Raw genomic sequence first — 18467 nt, forward strand, 5'->3', positions numbered from 1 at the left:
GTCATTTATGATATTTAACCTGCTGTATTGTTTCAATTATTTATAAAATGACCAATAACTAATTTATAAGTAATACAAATAATTCTCTTGTGGGTTCTTGTCATAAAGTCTTTATTACTAATAATTGTATAGGTGTGTGGTTCATACAATGATACATACTTTGTACATGTATCATACATGATCTAAACAGCAACATGTAGGAGGTTAAGGAGCTCTAGCCTTGTTACACTGACCAACTAAGTTGCACATGATATACTTTAGATGGGTTTGAAAAATATATGTTAATGGAAGAATCCCTCCGTTTTCATTGATACAACAAATCATTATAGCAATGGTAAAAAAAACATACACTCTTATGAATAGCTTGATGACAATTTTTGTTCAAGGACCTCTTCATCACTACTCAGTATATAGATTTTATAACAAAGTCTAACACTGAATAGTAAAGATATTTGCAAACTTTGCAAAACAATAAGACATCATGTAAATCTTTCTCAACAGATCTTCTAGATCTATTATCAAACTATTAAAATTCACATGTTTACAACTCAGGGCCAGCATATATATTGTATATAAAAGTGAACTTTGTTTCAAAAACCCAGAAGTTTCAAATCTTTTATGTACCAAGTCATGTAAATGTTACTAAATTTATTTTCAAAAGGTTGAATGAACTCTATTATAAAACAGACATATTCGAACCTACATTAAACAGTAAAGTTTTCATCACATAAAGGTTGAACTTCATTATTAACTAAAAGCAGTCACACCCACATCCTTGAAAAAGGGGAAATAAATCATACAATCTTACCTCAATCTAAAACAAAATAAATCACTATCATGATACTGATTATTGTATATATCTAATGTTGAAGCAAGTACTGTATTTAACCTAACAAATGCCCATAACTATTTTGGTTCAATAAAAGTAAAATTAATTGTTAATTTGGCCATTAACTATATATAGAACACTAAGGACTGAACCAAAAATGCAGTTTTATAATAAAAAATAATGTTGAAGATAAAAAAAACATTATTTCTTCAATTATTTGAAGTTTCAGAATGTAATGTTTTTTTATCATCATCTCAAATCATTGTTTTTTTAAGAAGAATAGATTATGATGATGATAGAGCTGAAACCTTATCTAATACAAGTAACATTGAGACTGAGTATGGTCATCATGAAGTCAATGGCTTGTGAAACTTTGTTTCATTCTGACAGGTGCCAATATAACCTTCCTAGGTATATTAAAATACAAACCAGGTGCTCCGCAGGGCGCAGCTTTATACGACCGCAGAGGTCGAACCCTGAACAGTTGGGGCAAGTATGGACAAAACATTCAAGCATGATACAGCTCTGAATTTGGATTGTGATCAAATTTTTGACATTACATGGTTTTTTTTTACACAAAACAAATGCCAAGATTTTACAAATCAATTAAAGATTTCTTCTTCAAACTTTTTAAATCTAAAATTAAATAGTTGACACAGCATAGGTTTCTGACACAGAATGAATGTGGTCTAATGAACTTAAAAGGGTTTTTTTTGCCTTTGAGCAATTCACTATGCTGTTGAATATTAATCCTCTCAAAAAAATGTTTGAAGAAATTTTCTTTTTATTTATGAAATCTGAAATGAGAAAAATTTAACCCCCCCCCCCCCCCTTTTTTTTCACATCCCCGTTTCCCTTTTTCAAAACTGATATCAATTCAAATTTCTAATGGAGTTTGCAACAATAACTACTCATTTAAATACATCATAAAATATTAAGATGTAAAAAAACTGCTTGTTATCACTGAATGGTAAAGATTATTTAAATTTATCAGTTGGTAGTAAAAAGTGTATATACATTGTATATTGTATATAACAAAGATTTAAGTTGATTCTGGACAAAGAAAGATAACTCCAATTAAAAAAAATTCTTGCTATTGCACAATATTGTGCAATAGGATATTTCTTGCTTACTATTCTGGACAAAGAAAGATAACTCTAATTAAAAAAAAATTAGCTATTTCACAATATTGTGCAATTAGATATTTCTTGCCATTGCGCAATACTGTGCAATTGAAAAGACTTGCTATTGCACAATACTTAATATAATAATTTTAGATCCTGATTTGGACCCAATTAAAAAAAATTCTTGCTATTGCACAATATTGTGCAATAGGATATTTCTTGCTTACTATTCTGGACAAAGAAAGATAACTCTAATTAAAAAAAAATTAGCTATTTCACAATATTGTGCAATTAGACATTTCTTGCCATTGCGCAATACTGTGCAATTGAAAAGACTTGCTATTGCACAATACTTAATATAATAATTTTAGATCCTGATTTGGACCAACTTGAAAACTGGGCCCATAATAAAAAATCTAAGTACATTTTTGGATTCAGCATATCAAAGAACTTCAAGATTTCAATTTTTGTTAAAATCAGACTAAGTTTAATTTTGGACCCTTTGGACTTTAGTGTAGACCAATTTGAAAACAGGACCAAAAATGAAGAATCTACATACACAGTTAGATTTGGTATATCAAAGAACCCCATTTATTCAATTTTTGATGAAATCAAACAAAGTTTAATTTTGGACCCCGATTTGGACCAACTTGAAAACTGGGCCAATAATCAAGAATCTAAGTACATTTTTAGATTCAGCATATCAAAGAACCTAACTGATTCATTTTTTGTAAAAATCAAACTAAGTTTAATTTTGGACCCTTTGGACCTTAATGTAGACCAATTTGAAAACGGGACCAAAAGTTAAGAATCTACATACACAGTCATGACAGTTAGATTCAGCATATCAAAGAACCCCAATTATTCAATTTTGATGAAATCAAACAAAAGTTTAATTTTGGACCCTTTGGGCCCCTTATTATGTTGGGACCAAAACTCCCAAAATCAAACCCAACCTTTCTTTTATGGTCATAAACCTTGTGTTTAAATTTCATAGATTTCTATTTACTTATACTAACGTTATGGTGCGAAAACCAAGAAAAATGCTTATTTGGGTCCCTTTTTGGCCCCTAATTCCTAAACTGTTGGGACCTAAACTCCCAAAATCAATACCAACCTTCCTTTTGTAGTCATTAACATTGTGTTTAAATTTCATTGATTTCTATTTACTTAAACTAATGTTATTGTGCGAAAACCAAGAATAATGCTTATTTGGGCCCTTTTTTGGCCCCTAATTCCTAAAATGTTGAGACCAAAACTCCCAAAATCAATCCCAACCGTTCTTTTGTGGTCATAAACCTTGTGTCAAAATTTCATAGATTTCTATTAACTTAAACTAAAGTTATAGTGCGAAAACCAAGAAAATGCTTATTTGGGCCCTTTTTGGCCCCTAATTCCTAAAATGTTGGGACCAAAACTCCCAAAATCAATACCAACCTTCCTTTTGTGGTCATAAACCTTGTGTTAAAATTTCATAGATTTCCATTCACTTTTACTAAAGTTAGAGTGCGAAAACTAAAAGTATTCGGACGCCGGACGCCGACGACGACGACGACGCCGACGCCAACGTGATAGCAATATACGACGAAAATTTTTTCAAAATTTGCGGTCGTATAAAAACGCTTGGTAATATTGTGTGCATTTATTAGAATAGATATATTAATTATTAGATTTGAATGTGGTATAAGTAGGTACTTGAATCAAGTGTAATACTTATCTTTCCAATGATGAAGTTCTATGATGTTCAGGAAATATTACATAGATATATTAGATAACATATGTTTTCACAAAATTATAGTCTTACTCATTGATGTTACAAGAACTAAATATGAAATGTATTCCCCCCACTTTGCTCTCAAGGCTGGTATGAACAGCTGACTGAATGTAAGTCTCTCACTTTGAGTGGAACATAAAAAGACTTACATTCAAAATATTTAGTCTAGGGGCAACACCCAACGATAACAAACATGTACATTAAATGTATTACACTCAAACAAAAAAATTATGTACATTGATGAAATGTTAATGTAACAGAATTTGTCAAGGTCATAAAAATATGTGGCACATACATAATAATTAGCTAGACCAGTGTAATGAAAATTTGCATGATCAGAATCATGTATCTGATAATCATATGCATGATAACAATAAATTGATAAATAAGAGACACTTTTAATATTCAACTGGACCAAACATCATCTCATGCTGAGTTCACACGTAATTCAAATTCGATTCGCATTAACTAATTCGAATTAGTTTAAAATTGCATTCAAAACGTTTTACGTCCTAACGTCAATTCTAATTAGAATTACAATGGGCGTCAAATTCCCTTTACTGTCCAAACAACGTTAACTTTCAATTCGTATTAACAAAAATGTATTTCTAATTCGAATTAGCCAATTCGAATCAATTCAAATTAAAAAAAGAAGAGTGGGTGAACGAGATTATCGAATTCGATTAGCATTCGATTCGAATTCAATTTGAATTAAATGTCTGTGTGAAAGAGGCATAAACATCTAAATGACAATGGGAGAAAACTTCATAAAATTTAGGGTTTTCAATTTGAATAAACTGTCAAAACCAGTTTTTTTTTTCTGTCTGGTAGTAAAAATCAGTTTGAATTGGAATGTGAGTGAAATCACAAATGAGTCTATATATACGAGTCTAAATTGAAAACTACGTTCAAACCTATGATTGCGTTGGATAAAAACCACAATTTTTATATGTGTGCATGTAAAACAAATTTCGTTGTAGAAGGGTCTAAAAACAGCACAAACAACATTTTCCAAAAGACCAAAAAAGTGAAAAAGTATATTTAAACACATTTGACTAACAGGTCGAACAACTGATGTTCTTTAACCCTGCTGACTGCCATTGGCGATTGCCAAATAAAATTGATCACAAGATGTAACAAAACGGATCTTAATAATAATTTAATACTAAACAGAAAAAAATGTTTAACTTGTGGCCACGATGTTATGCCACAAACATACGGTGTCAATATTTTTTTAGTACACCAGATCCAGATTTCGCCAATAAATGTCTCTTCAGTGATGTTAGGGATCGAAACGGTATTTGGAAGGCCACATAAAAAGTACCCTCATTTTTAGATAGACTTGAATTTTAAGAGTCAATACAGGATGAACGGAACATATAAACCAGAGGGAAAATATGATACAAGTCCAAACGAAAAAATATAAACGAGTCTAAATTGAAAACTACGTTCAAACCAATGATTGCGTTGGATAAAAACCGCAATTTTTATACGTGTGCAAGTCTATCTAAAAATGAGGGTACTTTTTATGTGGCCTTCCAAATACCGTTTCTAACTGGCCACCCCAACAACACTTTGCATAGTTATTGTCCTCAGCTCCATTGCAGGTTTGAGAAATTTGTTCAGATATAAACTGTTTTATTAATCCTGATCATATATAAACAGTTTTTAAAATATGAAGCCTGATGAAAATTTTGAAGAAAAACAAGAGGCTCTGAAGAGCCTGAATCGCTCACCTTAATTCTTTTGGTTAAATCTCTCATCAATGATTATTTTGGCTTTTCAATTTATTTAAATGTTTTTTGGATCGTCCTATTTTCTTCAAAAGCCAAAAAAAATAATCATTTTCTCCTATGTTCTATTTTAGCCATAGGAGCTATGTTTCTTGACATACAAGGAAATAAAATATAAAATTTATACTAGATACTCTGAAACTCATTTAGCCTAAGCTTGGCTGAAATTGATACAGCAGTTTCAAAGGAGAAGATTTTTTAAAGTAAGTCAACATGATGAACAAATTGTGAAAAAAGTCTTTAAAGGGCAATAACTCCTTAAGGGGTCAATTGACAATTTTGGTCAAATAAACTTAATTGAAGATCTTACTTTGCTGAACATTATTGCTGTTTACAGTTTATTTCTATCTATAATTATATTCAAGATAATAAACAAAAACAGCAAAATTTCCTTAAAATTATCAATTCAGGGGCAGCAACCCAACAACAGGTTGTCTGATTCATCTGAAAATTTCAGGGCAGATAGATCTTGACCTGATAAACAATATTACCCAACGTCAGATTTGCTCTAAATGCTTTGGTTTTTGAGTTATAAGCCAAAAACTGCATTTGACCCCTATGTTCTATTTTTAGCAATGGCGACCATGTTTGTTGATAGATCATAACTTCGGATACAATTTACAAACTAGATACCCTAAGAAACATTCAGTTAAAGTTTGGAAGTATTTGGCCCAGTAGTTTCAGAGGAGAAGATTTTTGTAAAAGATTATTAAGATTTACAAAAAATGGTTAAAAATTGACTATAAAGCGCAATAACTCCTAAAGGGGTCAACTGACCATTTCCGTCATGTTGACTTATTTGTAAATCTTACTTTGCTGAACATTATTCCTGTTTACAGTTTATCTCTATCTATAATAATATTCAAGATAATAACCAAAAACAGCAAAATTTCCTTAAAATTACCAATTCAGGGGCAGCAACCCAACAACAGGTTGTCTGATTCATCTGAAAATTTCAGGGCAGATAGATCTTGACCTGTTACAATATTATCCCCATGTCAGATTTGCTCTAAATGCTTTGGTTTTTGAGTTATAAGCCAAAAACTGCATTTGACCCCTATGTTCTATTTTTAGCAATGGCGACCATGGTTGTTGATAGATCATAATTTCGGATACAATTTACAAACTAGATACCCCAAGGAACATTCAATTAAAGTTTGGAAGTATTTGGCCCAGTAGTTTCAGAGGAGAAGATTTTTGTAAAAGATTATTAAGATTTACGAAAAATGGTTAAAAATTGACTATAAAGCGCAATAACTCCTAAAGGGGTCAACTGACCATTTCCGTCATGTTGACTTATTTGTAAATCTTACTTTGCTGAACATTATTCCTGTTTACAGTTTATCTCTATCTATAATAATATTCAAGATAATAACCAAAAACAGCAAAATTTCCTTAATATTACCAATTCAGGGGCAGCAACCCAACAACGGGTTGTCTGATTCATCTGAAAATTTCAGGGCAGATAGATCTTGACCTGATAAACAATATTACCCCATGTCAGATTTGCTCTAAATGCTTTGGTTTTTGAGTTATATGCCAAAAACTGCATTTGACCCCTATGTTCTATTTTTAGCAATGGCGACCATGTTTGTAGATAGATCAAAACTTCGGATACAATTTATAAATTAGATACCCTAAGGAACATTCAGTTAAAGTTTGAAAGTATTTGGCCCAGTAGTTTCAGAGGAGAAGATTCTTGAAATAGTTTACGACGACAGACGACGGACGCCAAGTGATGGCATAAGCTCACTTGTCCCTTCGGGACAGGTGAGCTAAAAATGAAAGTTACATGTACATGTACATGTGTATTTAGACAATACTGCATTTTATTGGTTAATAAAGGTTAATTGCTTATGTTAATAAAGGTTAATTGCTTATGATCTTTATAACAAACAAAACCTACCTGAGATCGTGACCGTCTGAGAGATGGGGGCATTCTTATTATTTACAACCTTGTCCTATCTTAACATCATTCTCATTTACCCAAAGCCAAGTTATAAATGTCACATCTCATCAGTCTGGTCACAAATGAAAAAGATCCTAGATGTCAAATCTCATTACTTTGGTCTAAAATGTATAATATCTGATGTCCAACTAATCATGAACACGGTCAGGTTATAAAAAGTTACACTTTATTATTCCTTGACATTTAATTTTGGACTAAAATATCACAAAAATCAATCTGTATACAGCCTCAGTTCTATAACGATCTGTTATCATATAAAATGTCACATCTTTTCTTTCAATGGTGGACTGACTGTTATTATTCAGACACTAAATTTCTATTAATTCTTTGTTTCCAAGCTAGAATTTTCCACTTATTACTTTTTAATTATCACAACACATGTATACATCAAGAGTTCATATTTTCTTAAACAGGTAGAAAATTAAATCCTCTTTTGAAGTAATGCTATTGGCAAGAATTAATAAGAACCAATGAAAATATTATTCACTTTTAAACAAATATAAATTAGAAAAGACGATACTAATCCATACCATCCACCTTACAGATAATAAAGATCAGAGAATTTATAAATTTCACATTTATAGCTGTTAGTACCACATCTCAACTCATCTAAAAACAATCTAGCTTTAGTCTCTGCATGATTGTTCTTAAAATAGCAGAAATGTTTTTGATTATGAAGTCAACACCTTTTTCATTATGAAGTTTTACATCCAAAACAATAACAGACACTTTCAATGTTTACTTTTTTGTACTGGATCAATATCTGATGTTTTTAATTACAAACACTGGCAAGCACAAGTCCAATAAAGCGAGAAGAAAGCTAGCAAGTATCTTTCATCTGATGTCCCATGTGCAATGAAAATGAAATCGTAATAATGAAATACATGGGAAAAAAAGGGCTAGAAGGCATTTAACCTTAATTAACATTAAATCAATGTGTCTGTCAGACAAATTGTGAATATAACTTTATCATAAGATCCATTTCCTAAATCAGTCAACCACGGTGATGAAATAGTATTTATTTGATAATAAAGAGCCAGCGTGAGGCAATATCACAATGATAATAAAGAGCCAGCGTGAGGCAATACCACAATGATACTTTATTGATTTTTCTATTTCTAATGTGTTTAACATTTTTAATTAAATTTTCACAATTTTTTTTCCTTCTAATATAAACAGCAGAAACAGAAGAAAGCTAAAGGGGACTGATTTTTATTTATACATTGTAATAGTACTGAGTGCATCTATTACTAGTATGGGACATTGTCATAACGAATATTATATATAGTCTACTTAATTCCAGAATAAAATGTATAAAATATTAATATTGACTCCAGTAGGGTATCCTCATATGTCTCATTATGTCATAAGTCCCATTCTAAATTTGCTTCATATGACATCAGCTCATTTACTTTCAAGCAAACTATACAGTTCTAATCTGATCTAGTTTGGAGTTTTATACATTTTTAAAGTTACTTCCAACCTCAGGTTGTAAGGTTGCCTACAGCTCTACAAAACCCCCAATCATTTGATCTTATTATCTATAGTGAAACCACAAAAATTGTTTGCAAGCAAAAGCTTTTTTTCGTGGGAGCAGAAAGTACACATCAACTGATTTGTATTATGGCTATAATGTGTTCATATATTTTTCTTACCCAGCAGTTTAAAATGGACATTTTTCCAAGGAATACATTTAGGTATTGTTCAATTGTGCAAATTTTAAATTTTAAAAGAAGGCAAAACCATAATAAAACCAATATTCAACTTGATTTCTTGAGGCAAATTATTCAGTAATCTAGTTCTTGCTTAAAAAACCAAATTCAATCTGCATTTCCCTTAGCAAAAATACATTTTAATATTTATCTAATATATCTAGTAGACTTAATTAACTAACAACTGATTCTGAGGATAGATATTTCCATGATTAAAACAAATAGCACAGCTTGAAATGTACAACATTTTATAAATTAAAGCAGATAAGATACATACTACAAGTACATTACATTTGAAAAACAAACCTTAGCCAACTTACAATACATTTTTTTTTAATTTAGTACATTTTTGAAATAGTCAATCTTGTTTTAACATAATGCACTGTATGCATTGATACATTAGTAAGTACAAAAAAAAAATGTACATTATATATATATAATTAGTCCATCTAGAAATTGGGGCCAGAGGAGGGCAGGACACTTTTTATGGGTGGGACTTCTCAAATGTTTTTAATATTTTTTGTCTACGTTACCGTAGCTACATTTTTTCGTACATGTACATAATTGATTCTTATGATACAAACAGGTGAATGTAACTTAATAAAACAGGAATCTGGCCTCCCCTTACATTGTTTTCCCTCTCATTGAAAATGGTGCACTCTGAGGCATTTTTAGACTATTTACAAGTGCATAAAACATTTTTGTAAAAGGGTTTCAAAGAAATGTTATCTCTTTATCAGCTTGCAAGATCAATCTTTTTCTTGTGAAATTGCTTATCAAAATAAGACAAAAGTTAATGAATGATAAAAACCTTGAATAACTTAAATGTTGATGCAGCTGCAAACAACGCATTGTAGTATTGATCACTACATGTACATTGTACATGTAATGATGTATCTTTTGCTTTCACCACAAAAAGATACGTTACAATTACATGTAATTAAATATAGATGGCTACACTTGACAAATGCTTGAAAGACCTGGAGGTACATGTAGAATATATAATATTCATAATAAATATTGGATATATATACATGTCATGTACATTGTAGAATAAAATTCTGAACAGGTTTCAAGGAAAACCAGTTAGGAACAATTGCAAGTCTTTGAAAAAATGCATATACAAATGTATGTGTGACTGTCCTATGGATGAATGAAGGAATTCTCTCCCATACAGGTTATAATACATTTTGAACATATATTTTGAAAGCTAAGCAAGTTATTCCTCTTTGTCGCTATTTTGGGGAGTCAAATTTCAAAAATTCATCCATAATACGCAGGATTTAGGAAAAATTGTCAGTCCTCATCGCCCCAAAAAGAAGGCTTGGACCAGTATTTTGATTGCTAACGGCGGTCTTGATGACCGATGGAACAACAGCCTTTGAAATAATCTTGCTGTGTCAGTCCTAAATACTGATAAGGGTAAAAAAAAGGATAAAAAAAAGAAAAGTTGAGAACACATCAAAACCAGGCATAATGGGCATTAAATACTGATAGTTTTATAGGACCAGCTGAAGCATGCCTTCTGTGCAGGATTTTCTCTGTGTGTTAAAGACCAATTAATGGTGGCCTTCAGTTGATTTTTGCTCCCTGGTCCGGTCGGGTTGTTGTCTCTTTGACACATTCACCAAAAAACTCCAATTCTCAATTTTATGAGTATACATACATGTACAATGTATCTCTAATTATTACATCCCAGCTACTTTGTTCTAACAGGGGTGATCTGAGCCGGATCACCCCTACCAGATCACCCCAGTTTGAGTTTCTTTGTTATGCATGCTTTCCTTTGTTCTGTAACATTTTGGAGGGAATTTCAAATCCACTACAAAACTTATAATCAATTATACAGTAAAGACTTTCTATCAAAATTCACGTAGAAAAAATCCAGTGTATATGCTGGGATTTGAACTCAAGACCTTTAGCATATCAAGCCATGACACATACCACTACACTAGGACGACTTGATACGAACTGACAGTAGTTTAACATACTTAAAGGAAGCAAGATTGTTAGTGGGGCGAGTTGTCTGACCTTTATTCAGTGGGGTTTAAACCTTTTTCGTTAATAAGTGAGTTCTCAGACTGATTGTTCAATTTGATTTTACACTTTTTCAAAAGTGGGTCAAGTCGGTAAACAAGACTTGGGTGATTTTTTTTATAAAGTGGCGATATACATGTAGTGTGGGCCGATTGGCAAGTGGGGCAAGTTGACATTGTTTGATATCTACTCATTGTGTTTGGGGGTCATAAAGGGTATACATTATATAATAATATAAAGTATATTATAATGGTTGTATGGCGTTCTAAACTAGATTTTATGAATTGTAACAGCTGGGATGTAAAATAGTTATCCCACTCGGACTTGGTGTGTCAGTGTTAGATCACCCTCTGGCCTCTGGCCATCGGGGTGATCTTACACTGACACTACACGTTCTTGTGGGATAACTATTAAAGATCACATATTTGAATTCGTACACCAAGTACCTGCCAACTTTTGAAAGTGCCCACAGGGGTTTCAGTGCGCGACAATAATTTCAAAGGTTACAATTCTTTGCGACGTTTTTTGCACGTGCTGTTTTGTGGTCTAGAAAAAGTGTCATATTTGTATGATGAGCTTTCAAGCCTTTTTATTAAGTTTATTTGCATGATTCTAGTTATTATATCAGTAGAAAAGATGAACATGATTGTTGACTTTTCCAAATTAAAATTATGCACAAAGGACCTTTATCAGGTTGGGAACAACACCTAGGGTAACCCCTCAATGTAAGGACATTAAAACCCACTTTTTAAGTACAAATGAGCACATATTCATACTATTTGAAGAAATCGTTTCCCAAAGAACTATACATCTTATGATCTATCTGGTATTATATGGTCAACACATGCACAAGAATTTTGAAGTGTTCTTGGACTTTAACTTCTTTATTTTTCAAAATAATTGGACCCCTTATTTAGAAAAGTTGTTCCTAATAAAAATTATGATGAATTTATCCATTTTTAAGTTAAAAAGTCTTAATTATTCTTTTTTTTTTACAATAGTAAAAAGACCCCTTGTCTTAGGGACAGTCCCTCAATTAAGGGATACCACTCATGTGGGGGGGTTGTTAAAAAAAAATAGAACATTGTACTTTACATGATTTGGTAATTAAATTTAATACATAAATAACAGATGTTACAGCAAGTGTAATGTACTATTTATTATCTTTATGGTAGTACTGCATCATTGAATTTTGTAAATCAGCCATGCTGTAATTCTTAATTTGTGTACATGTAAGAACCTCTTTGAAGATGAAAAATCACCTGCCATGTTCACGATTTTACAATTCTGACTATCATACAGAGGAATAGAACACAAGTTCAAAATCTAGCATGTTAGAAAAAAAGTTTTTGATTGGCTCATTAATTTGATCACGAGAAACACAGAATTTGATTGGTTGAACTTATTTGTCTGCCCTTGGACACAGTTCAAAATCAGGAACAATCAAAATTTTTGTTTAGATTTTCACAATATCATGTTTTAGATGTTTTTTCATGATCACGATCGATCGTGCAATCCTGACAAAGGGTCAAAATCATGTAGTACATATGTACACGCCTAAATCGTGAAAGTTTGCAGGTATGCATACATAACCAATATTTTCATACCAGAGGACATGACCATCCCTTTAATGGCTTTCTTGCCATAAAGATAAGGTACAATTTGATTGCCTATGAGCTGACATGAATCCTTCTTATTTTGCTAATCAAAAATGAAAATACATGGTGTCACTCCAAAAATGGTGTAGTATCCGGAGGGTTAGTTTTAGGTCATCAGACAGACCATCTAGAGATGTCAAAAGCACTACCCAGAAACCATCCTCTTCCGGTTGAAGCTAATGGCTATATGCAGACGTCTATTATCACCAGAAGAGCAATCGGCCGTTCCTGACTGCAGGAACGACCATCCAAGGTATATATTGGTCTTAAGATATACTCGGGATCACAACATTGGCGCTGCGAGCAATCAGCGGGCAGTGTTATGACTTTAAGAGACATTTTTTTATGTTTTTGCCGTGCAGGTAGTGTACGGCAAAAAATAGTAAGACAGGAGGGGAAAGGTGATTTGGTTTATTCCAGCGCGGGAATAAGTCATTTCAGGCACTCGTGGAGTATTTTAGAGGAATACTTCACGGTTGTTTAGGAGAAAGGATTGTGCAAGTAGACGCCAGGTTACCTTGCTGACCCTGAAGGGACAGCTGGGTACCAGTCACCGGTAACTGCAAACCAGAAGGACGGGTTACCAGTCGACAAGTTATTGTTTTGTTTAATTCTGTTAACCGCAGACCAGAAGGACGGGTTACCAGTCGTATTGTTATTGTTTTGTTTTGTTTACTTCTGATAATCCCAGACCAGAAGGACGGGTTACCAGTCGTATTGTCATTGTCTTGTTCACTTCGATAACCGCAGACCAGAAGGACGGGTTACCCGAAGCAGAAGTACATATATCTGTGTTATTAAATAAAAAAAATTGTGGTATTAAGTGTGTTGTTTGTTGTTGTTTATTCTTTAAATAAATAAACTTTGTTACAAATTGTTGTTCAGTTATTCACAGTTACAAATGTCGGTTGTAAACCTAAACACTTGTAGCTTTCAAGAGTTACTCCAGCTCCCAGGTACATGTATAGGCATAAAAACTGGGGAGCAAATAATGGACATTAGGGAGAGCAAGGGCTTTGTGACCGAGTCAGACTTGGCCACTATCTCCCACCTACGAGTAACAAGGGGCCTCTTATCCAGGCTGGACTTCAGCCCAAATGGAGGTGGCCACAATATTGGGCCACCACCTCAGGCCCAAGGCAGGCATGGTGAGATGTTAGACATGGGACACATTGCCCCACAGGGCACACCATCCCAAGTACAAGGCCAAGCTGCATTTAGGCAAGAAGCATGGCACAAGAGGCAAAGTCCCGGGCCCTTGGAAGGGCCCAGCCAGATGGACTCTGCCTTCCTTGAATATAATTCAAACCCTGGGGATGCTAATGCTAGACCTGAACCCACAGGGAATTGGGATGGGGGCTACAGGGAACAGTTACAGAAAAAAAAGTGGAGTCATCATGATATTGGTGACCCAAACCAAGGTAGTCCCTCTCACCACATGTACAGGGGTAGTATTTGGAACAAGCTGTATTGGCCAGGTAAAGACAGTGCGTGGGACAAACTTACCCCTAACTATTGGGGCACACCTTCACACCCCATTGGTCACGCAAGCAACTATGCAGGTCAGGGGTCAGCACCCTGTACCCAACCAGCTTACACTGGTGGGGACAGTACGAGATGGCCTGCAGTAAGTATGGCAAGGGGCAAGACAATAGGGGTGCGGACACAAGGCAGACCCCATCTCATGACAATGGGGATAGGCAACCCAAGAACCAGTATAATCAAGGGTATACAGCGGTGCTCCCACAAAGGGTCACCGCAGGGGTGGGCTATGGACAACAGGCCTACCCAGTACCATATAATGAGGATAGGCCTATAGAAAACACAAGGGGACCTGACAACAGAGGTGGGGCACAAGGAACTTTAGGTGGCATCTCTAAAGTTACCAATGCCCCAAAAAATATTAAGTACGACGGGAAGGGCAACTGGCAGGCCTTTTTCACAAAATTTGCAAGGTATGCGGAAGTTTGTGAATGGGGTCCCCAGGAATGCAAGGACCAACTTTGCTGGTGTCTTGAAGGAAAAGCCAGTGAATATTATGCCCTCATACCAGAAAGAGACAGGGAGGTGAGTTATAGGGAGCTTGTGGAGAAGCTTCACAAGCGGTTTGGTGTCAAGGCGCTCCCTGAGACTGCCCAGGTCCAGTTTAACAATGCCCGGCAAGCCCCTGAGGAGTCTCTCGAGGACTGGGCTGATCGGGTGTTGTCCTTAGCCACCAGGGCATTTAGAAACCTCCCTGACGATTACATGTAAGAGCAAGCCGTAATGCGACTGTGCCAGGGCATTGAAAACAAACAGTTGGGAGTGCAAATCTCTAACCTTAAGCCCCAAAGTATTGAGGAGGCCATAGATAAAATACGGCTATTCCAACATAACACACAGGCAATATATGGTAAGCCAAATAGGCGTGAGGTTAGACAGGTAACTGATGGGCAGTATGGAGACCACCATGAGGCCTTCCGTGAGTATCAGGGGCCCCATGCAAGGGATACCATGGCCCTTGAGAGGGCCCCAGTCAGTACATGGAAAGTGGAGTTAGAAAAGTCTGATAAGAAGTTTGAAAACAAACTTGGTCAAGTCCATGAAAAATTAGAAGACATGATGGACCAATTCAAGCAACTCCTCACAAGCCCCATTGCAGGAAGCTGCTTACCTGGCAGACAGACAGGGACAGAAAGTTGCCACCACTGTGGGGAGAGGGGCCATTCCAAAATGGAATGCCCAAACTATAGAGATAAGTCCGTCTCAGGGGGTCCCTCCACTGATAGAGGGCCTCCATGGGAGGGAGTGTGCTACCATTGTCTTAAGCCTGGACATATTAAGAAGGACTGTCTGGATTTACAGGAGAGGAATAGAACTGTTACCTCCACAATTCAGTCAAGCAGAACAGCAACAGGACCATTAAACTTAAACGGGTCTACTCAGGAGGCCGGAGTGAGTCCCAGCAAATGAAGTTTGGCCTCTCAGTAGTTGAGTCTGTACCCCAAGGCATAGTAGCGGAGGTAGATATAGTGGGCCCAGAGGTAGGTACCAGGGACAGAGAGGGAAACAGAGAACCTAAAGTGTTGGTGAGGGTTAGAGCAGAGATGGAGTCAGAGCAGTGCTCCAATTCTGACAAAGAGGCAACTCCTTCAGGCAGATTGGACTGCTACCTATTAAAATGTCTCTGGAACATATTGGGGCATGGTGCCCAGGAGTTGGACCACAGCCTTCTCCCAGGTGGGTATTTGCTGGTTGAAGAAATCCTTAAAGGGGACCCAGGCTTTGATGGGTACTCCTTACCTGATATTCATAAACTGATCAAGGTTGATGTGGACAGAAGGTTCACTTTAATAAAGGACTCCGACAGTGGTTGTTGGAAAATAGGGCCAACCAGGGGTATTCCTTGATGGCGGATACCCGAGCCATACCATTAGAAGAGAAATGTGAGGTGCCCCAAGGCAACTTATTTACTGCAGCATTGCTCACAGGCGACCAGGAGGGTTCAGTAGCCAATATTATGAGGGAACCCATAGGAGCTATTTTGGCAGTTGAGAATCACAGTAGCATTCAAAAGGTTGCTGCCACAACAGAGACAACTTTGGCAAGTGATGAGGAGGCCCAAGAAAGTTGGAACTCCACCTCAGACAGTGAGGCACATACCACTTTGGTAGAAGGGGCCAGTGATGAGAAAATAGTCAGTGTTTCCTACTCCTGTTGTTGACAGAGGAATGACTAACAATACTGAAAACAGTCATACATCACTCACTTTTGAGGACCCTTTCTCAACGGGAGAAACTGACAGAAAAGCCGCAACAGAAAGCAACAGTCTGCTCTACAATAAACAAGAGGCTCTCAAGAGCCTGAATCGCTCACCTTAATTCTTTTGGTTAAATCTCTCATCAATGATTATTTTGGCTTTTCATTTTATTTAAATGTTTTTTGGATCGTCCTATTTTCTTCAAAAGCCAAAAAAAATAATCATTTTCTCCTATGTTCTATTTTAGCCATAGGAGCTATGTTTCTTGACATACAAGGAAATAAAATATAAAATTTATACTAGATACTCTGAAACTCATTTAGCCTAAGTTTGGCTGAAATTTATACAGCAGTTTCAAAGGAGAAGATTTTTTAAAGTAAGTCAACATGATGAACAAATTGTGAAAAAAGTCTTTAAAGGGCAATAACTCCTTAAGGGGTCAATTGACAATTTTGGTCACATTGACTTAATTGAAGATCTTACTTTGCTGAACATTATTGCTGTTTACAGTTTATTTCTATCTATAATTATATTCAAGATAATAAACAAAAACAGCAAAATTTCCTTAAAATTATCAATTCAGGGGCAGCAACCCAACAACAGGTTGTCTGATTCATCTGAAAATTTCAGGGCAGATAGATCTTGACCTGATAAACAATATTAGATAACGTCAGATTTGCTCTAAATGCTTTGGTTTTTGAGTTATAAGCCAAAAACTGCATTTGACCCCTATGTTCTATTTTTAGCAATGGCAGTGATATTGTTGTCTTTTTTCAAAACTACCTCTACCGTTTTTTATTGGGAAAAATGCATATTTTTTATTGAAATTGGGAAATTTGTATTTTTTATTCTTAACACATCTCCGATATTTTGCTGACCTTTGCTGTCTTTTTTACACTATTTTTTCATGTATATTTTGGTTGTCAGACATTTTCAACCAGAAAGGTACTTTTCATAGAGGGGAAAGAAACCAAAACAATGATGGTACTTAATGCATTGAAAACCACATGGGTTACAAACACCATGATGATTCTGATCAGAAAACTGGATCTCAAAAGTGCTTTCTAATATCAAAATAATAACATGAATACGGTATTTACAAACATTACTACCAATGCCATCACTGTTTTGGGAAAATGTAAAACTTTTTGGGAGGAATTTTAAGACATTTTTTTTAGTAATTGGGAATTTTCTCTAGGGGAAAAGGCCGAATTTCGGCTGTAATTTGAGGCAAACAATATCACTGAATGGCGACCATGTTTGTTGATAGATCATAACTTCGGATACAATTTACAAACTAGATACCCTAAGGAACATTCAGTTAAAGTTTGGAAGTATTTGGCTCAGTAGTTTCAGAGGAGAAGATTTTTGTAAAAGATTACTAAGATTTACGAAAAATGGTTAAAAATTGACTATAAAGGGCAATAACTCCTAAAGGGGTCAACTGACCATTTCCGTCATGTTGACTTATTTGTAAATCTTACTTTGCTGAACATTATTGCTGTTTACAGTTTATCTCTATCTATAATAATATTCAAGATAATAACCAAAAACAGCAAAATTTCTTTAAAATTACCAATTCAGGGGCAGTAACCCAACAACAGGTTGTCTGATTCATCTGAAAATTTCAGGGCACCTGATAAACAATATTACCCATGTCAGATTTGCTCTAAATGCTTTGGTTTTTGAGTTATAAGCCAAAAACTGCATTTGACCCCTATGTTCTATTTTTAGCAATGGCGACCATGTTTGCTGATAGATCATAACTTCGGATACAATTTACAAATTAGATACCCTAAGGAACATTCAATTAAAGTTTGGAAGTATTTGGC

At 35.0% G+C, this 18467-nt stretch overlaps 1 protein-coding gene across 6 annotated transcripts in view; it reads right to left on the reverse strand.

Annotated features, from left to right (window-relative positions):
- Window positions 1-18467, reverse strand: part of LOC139511486 (ras-specific guanine nucleotide-releasing factor RalGPS2-like) — a 56567-nt gene that overhangs the window by 31750 nt on the left and 6350 nt on the right. The window contains exon 1 of one of the 6 annotated variants that reach the window (XM_071298264.1): window positions 7427-7572. The exons of 4 other annotated variants lie outside the window; for them this stretch is intronic. In XM_071298264.1, coding sequence (XP_071154365.1) covers window positions 7427-7459 — 33 coding nt within the window. In that variant the 5' untranslated portion in view covers window positions 7460-7572. Of the gene's footprint in view, window positions 1-808; window positions 863-7426; window positions 7573-18467 lie in introns of those variants that run through there. One more of the 6 variants, XM_071298268.1, reaches the window with a different exon arrangement.

Source organism: Mytilus edulis, chromosome 2 (assembly GCF_963676685.1).
Source record: "Mytilus edulis chromosome 2, xbMytEdul2.2, whole genome shotgun sequence".
Classification (NCBI taxonomy): Eukaryota; Metazoa; Mollusca; class Bivalvia; order Mytilida; family Mytilidae; genus Mytilus; species Mytilus edulis.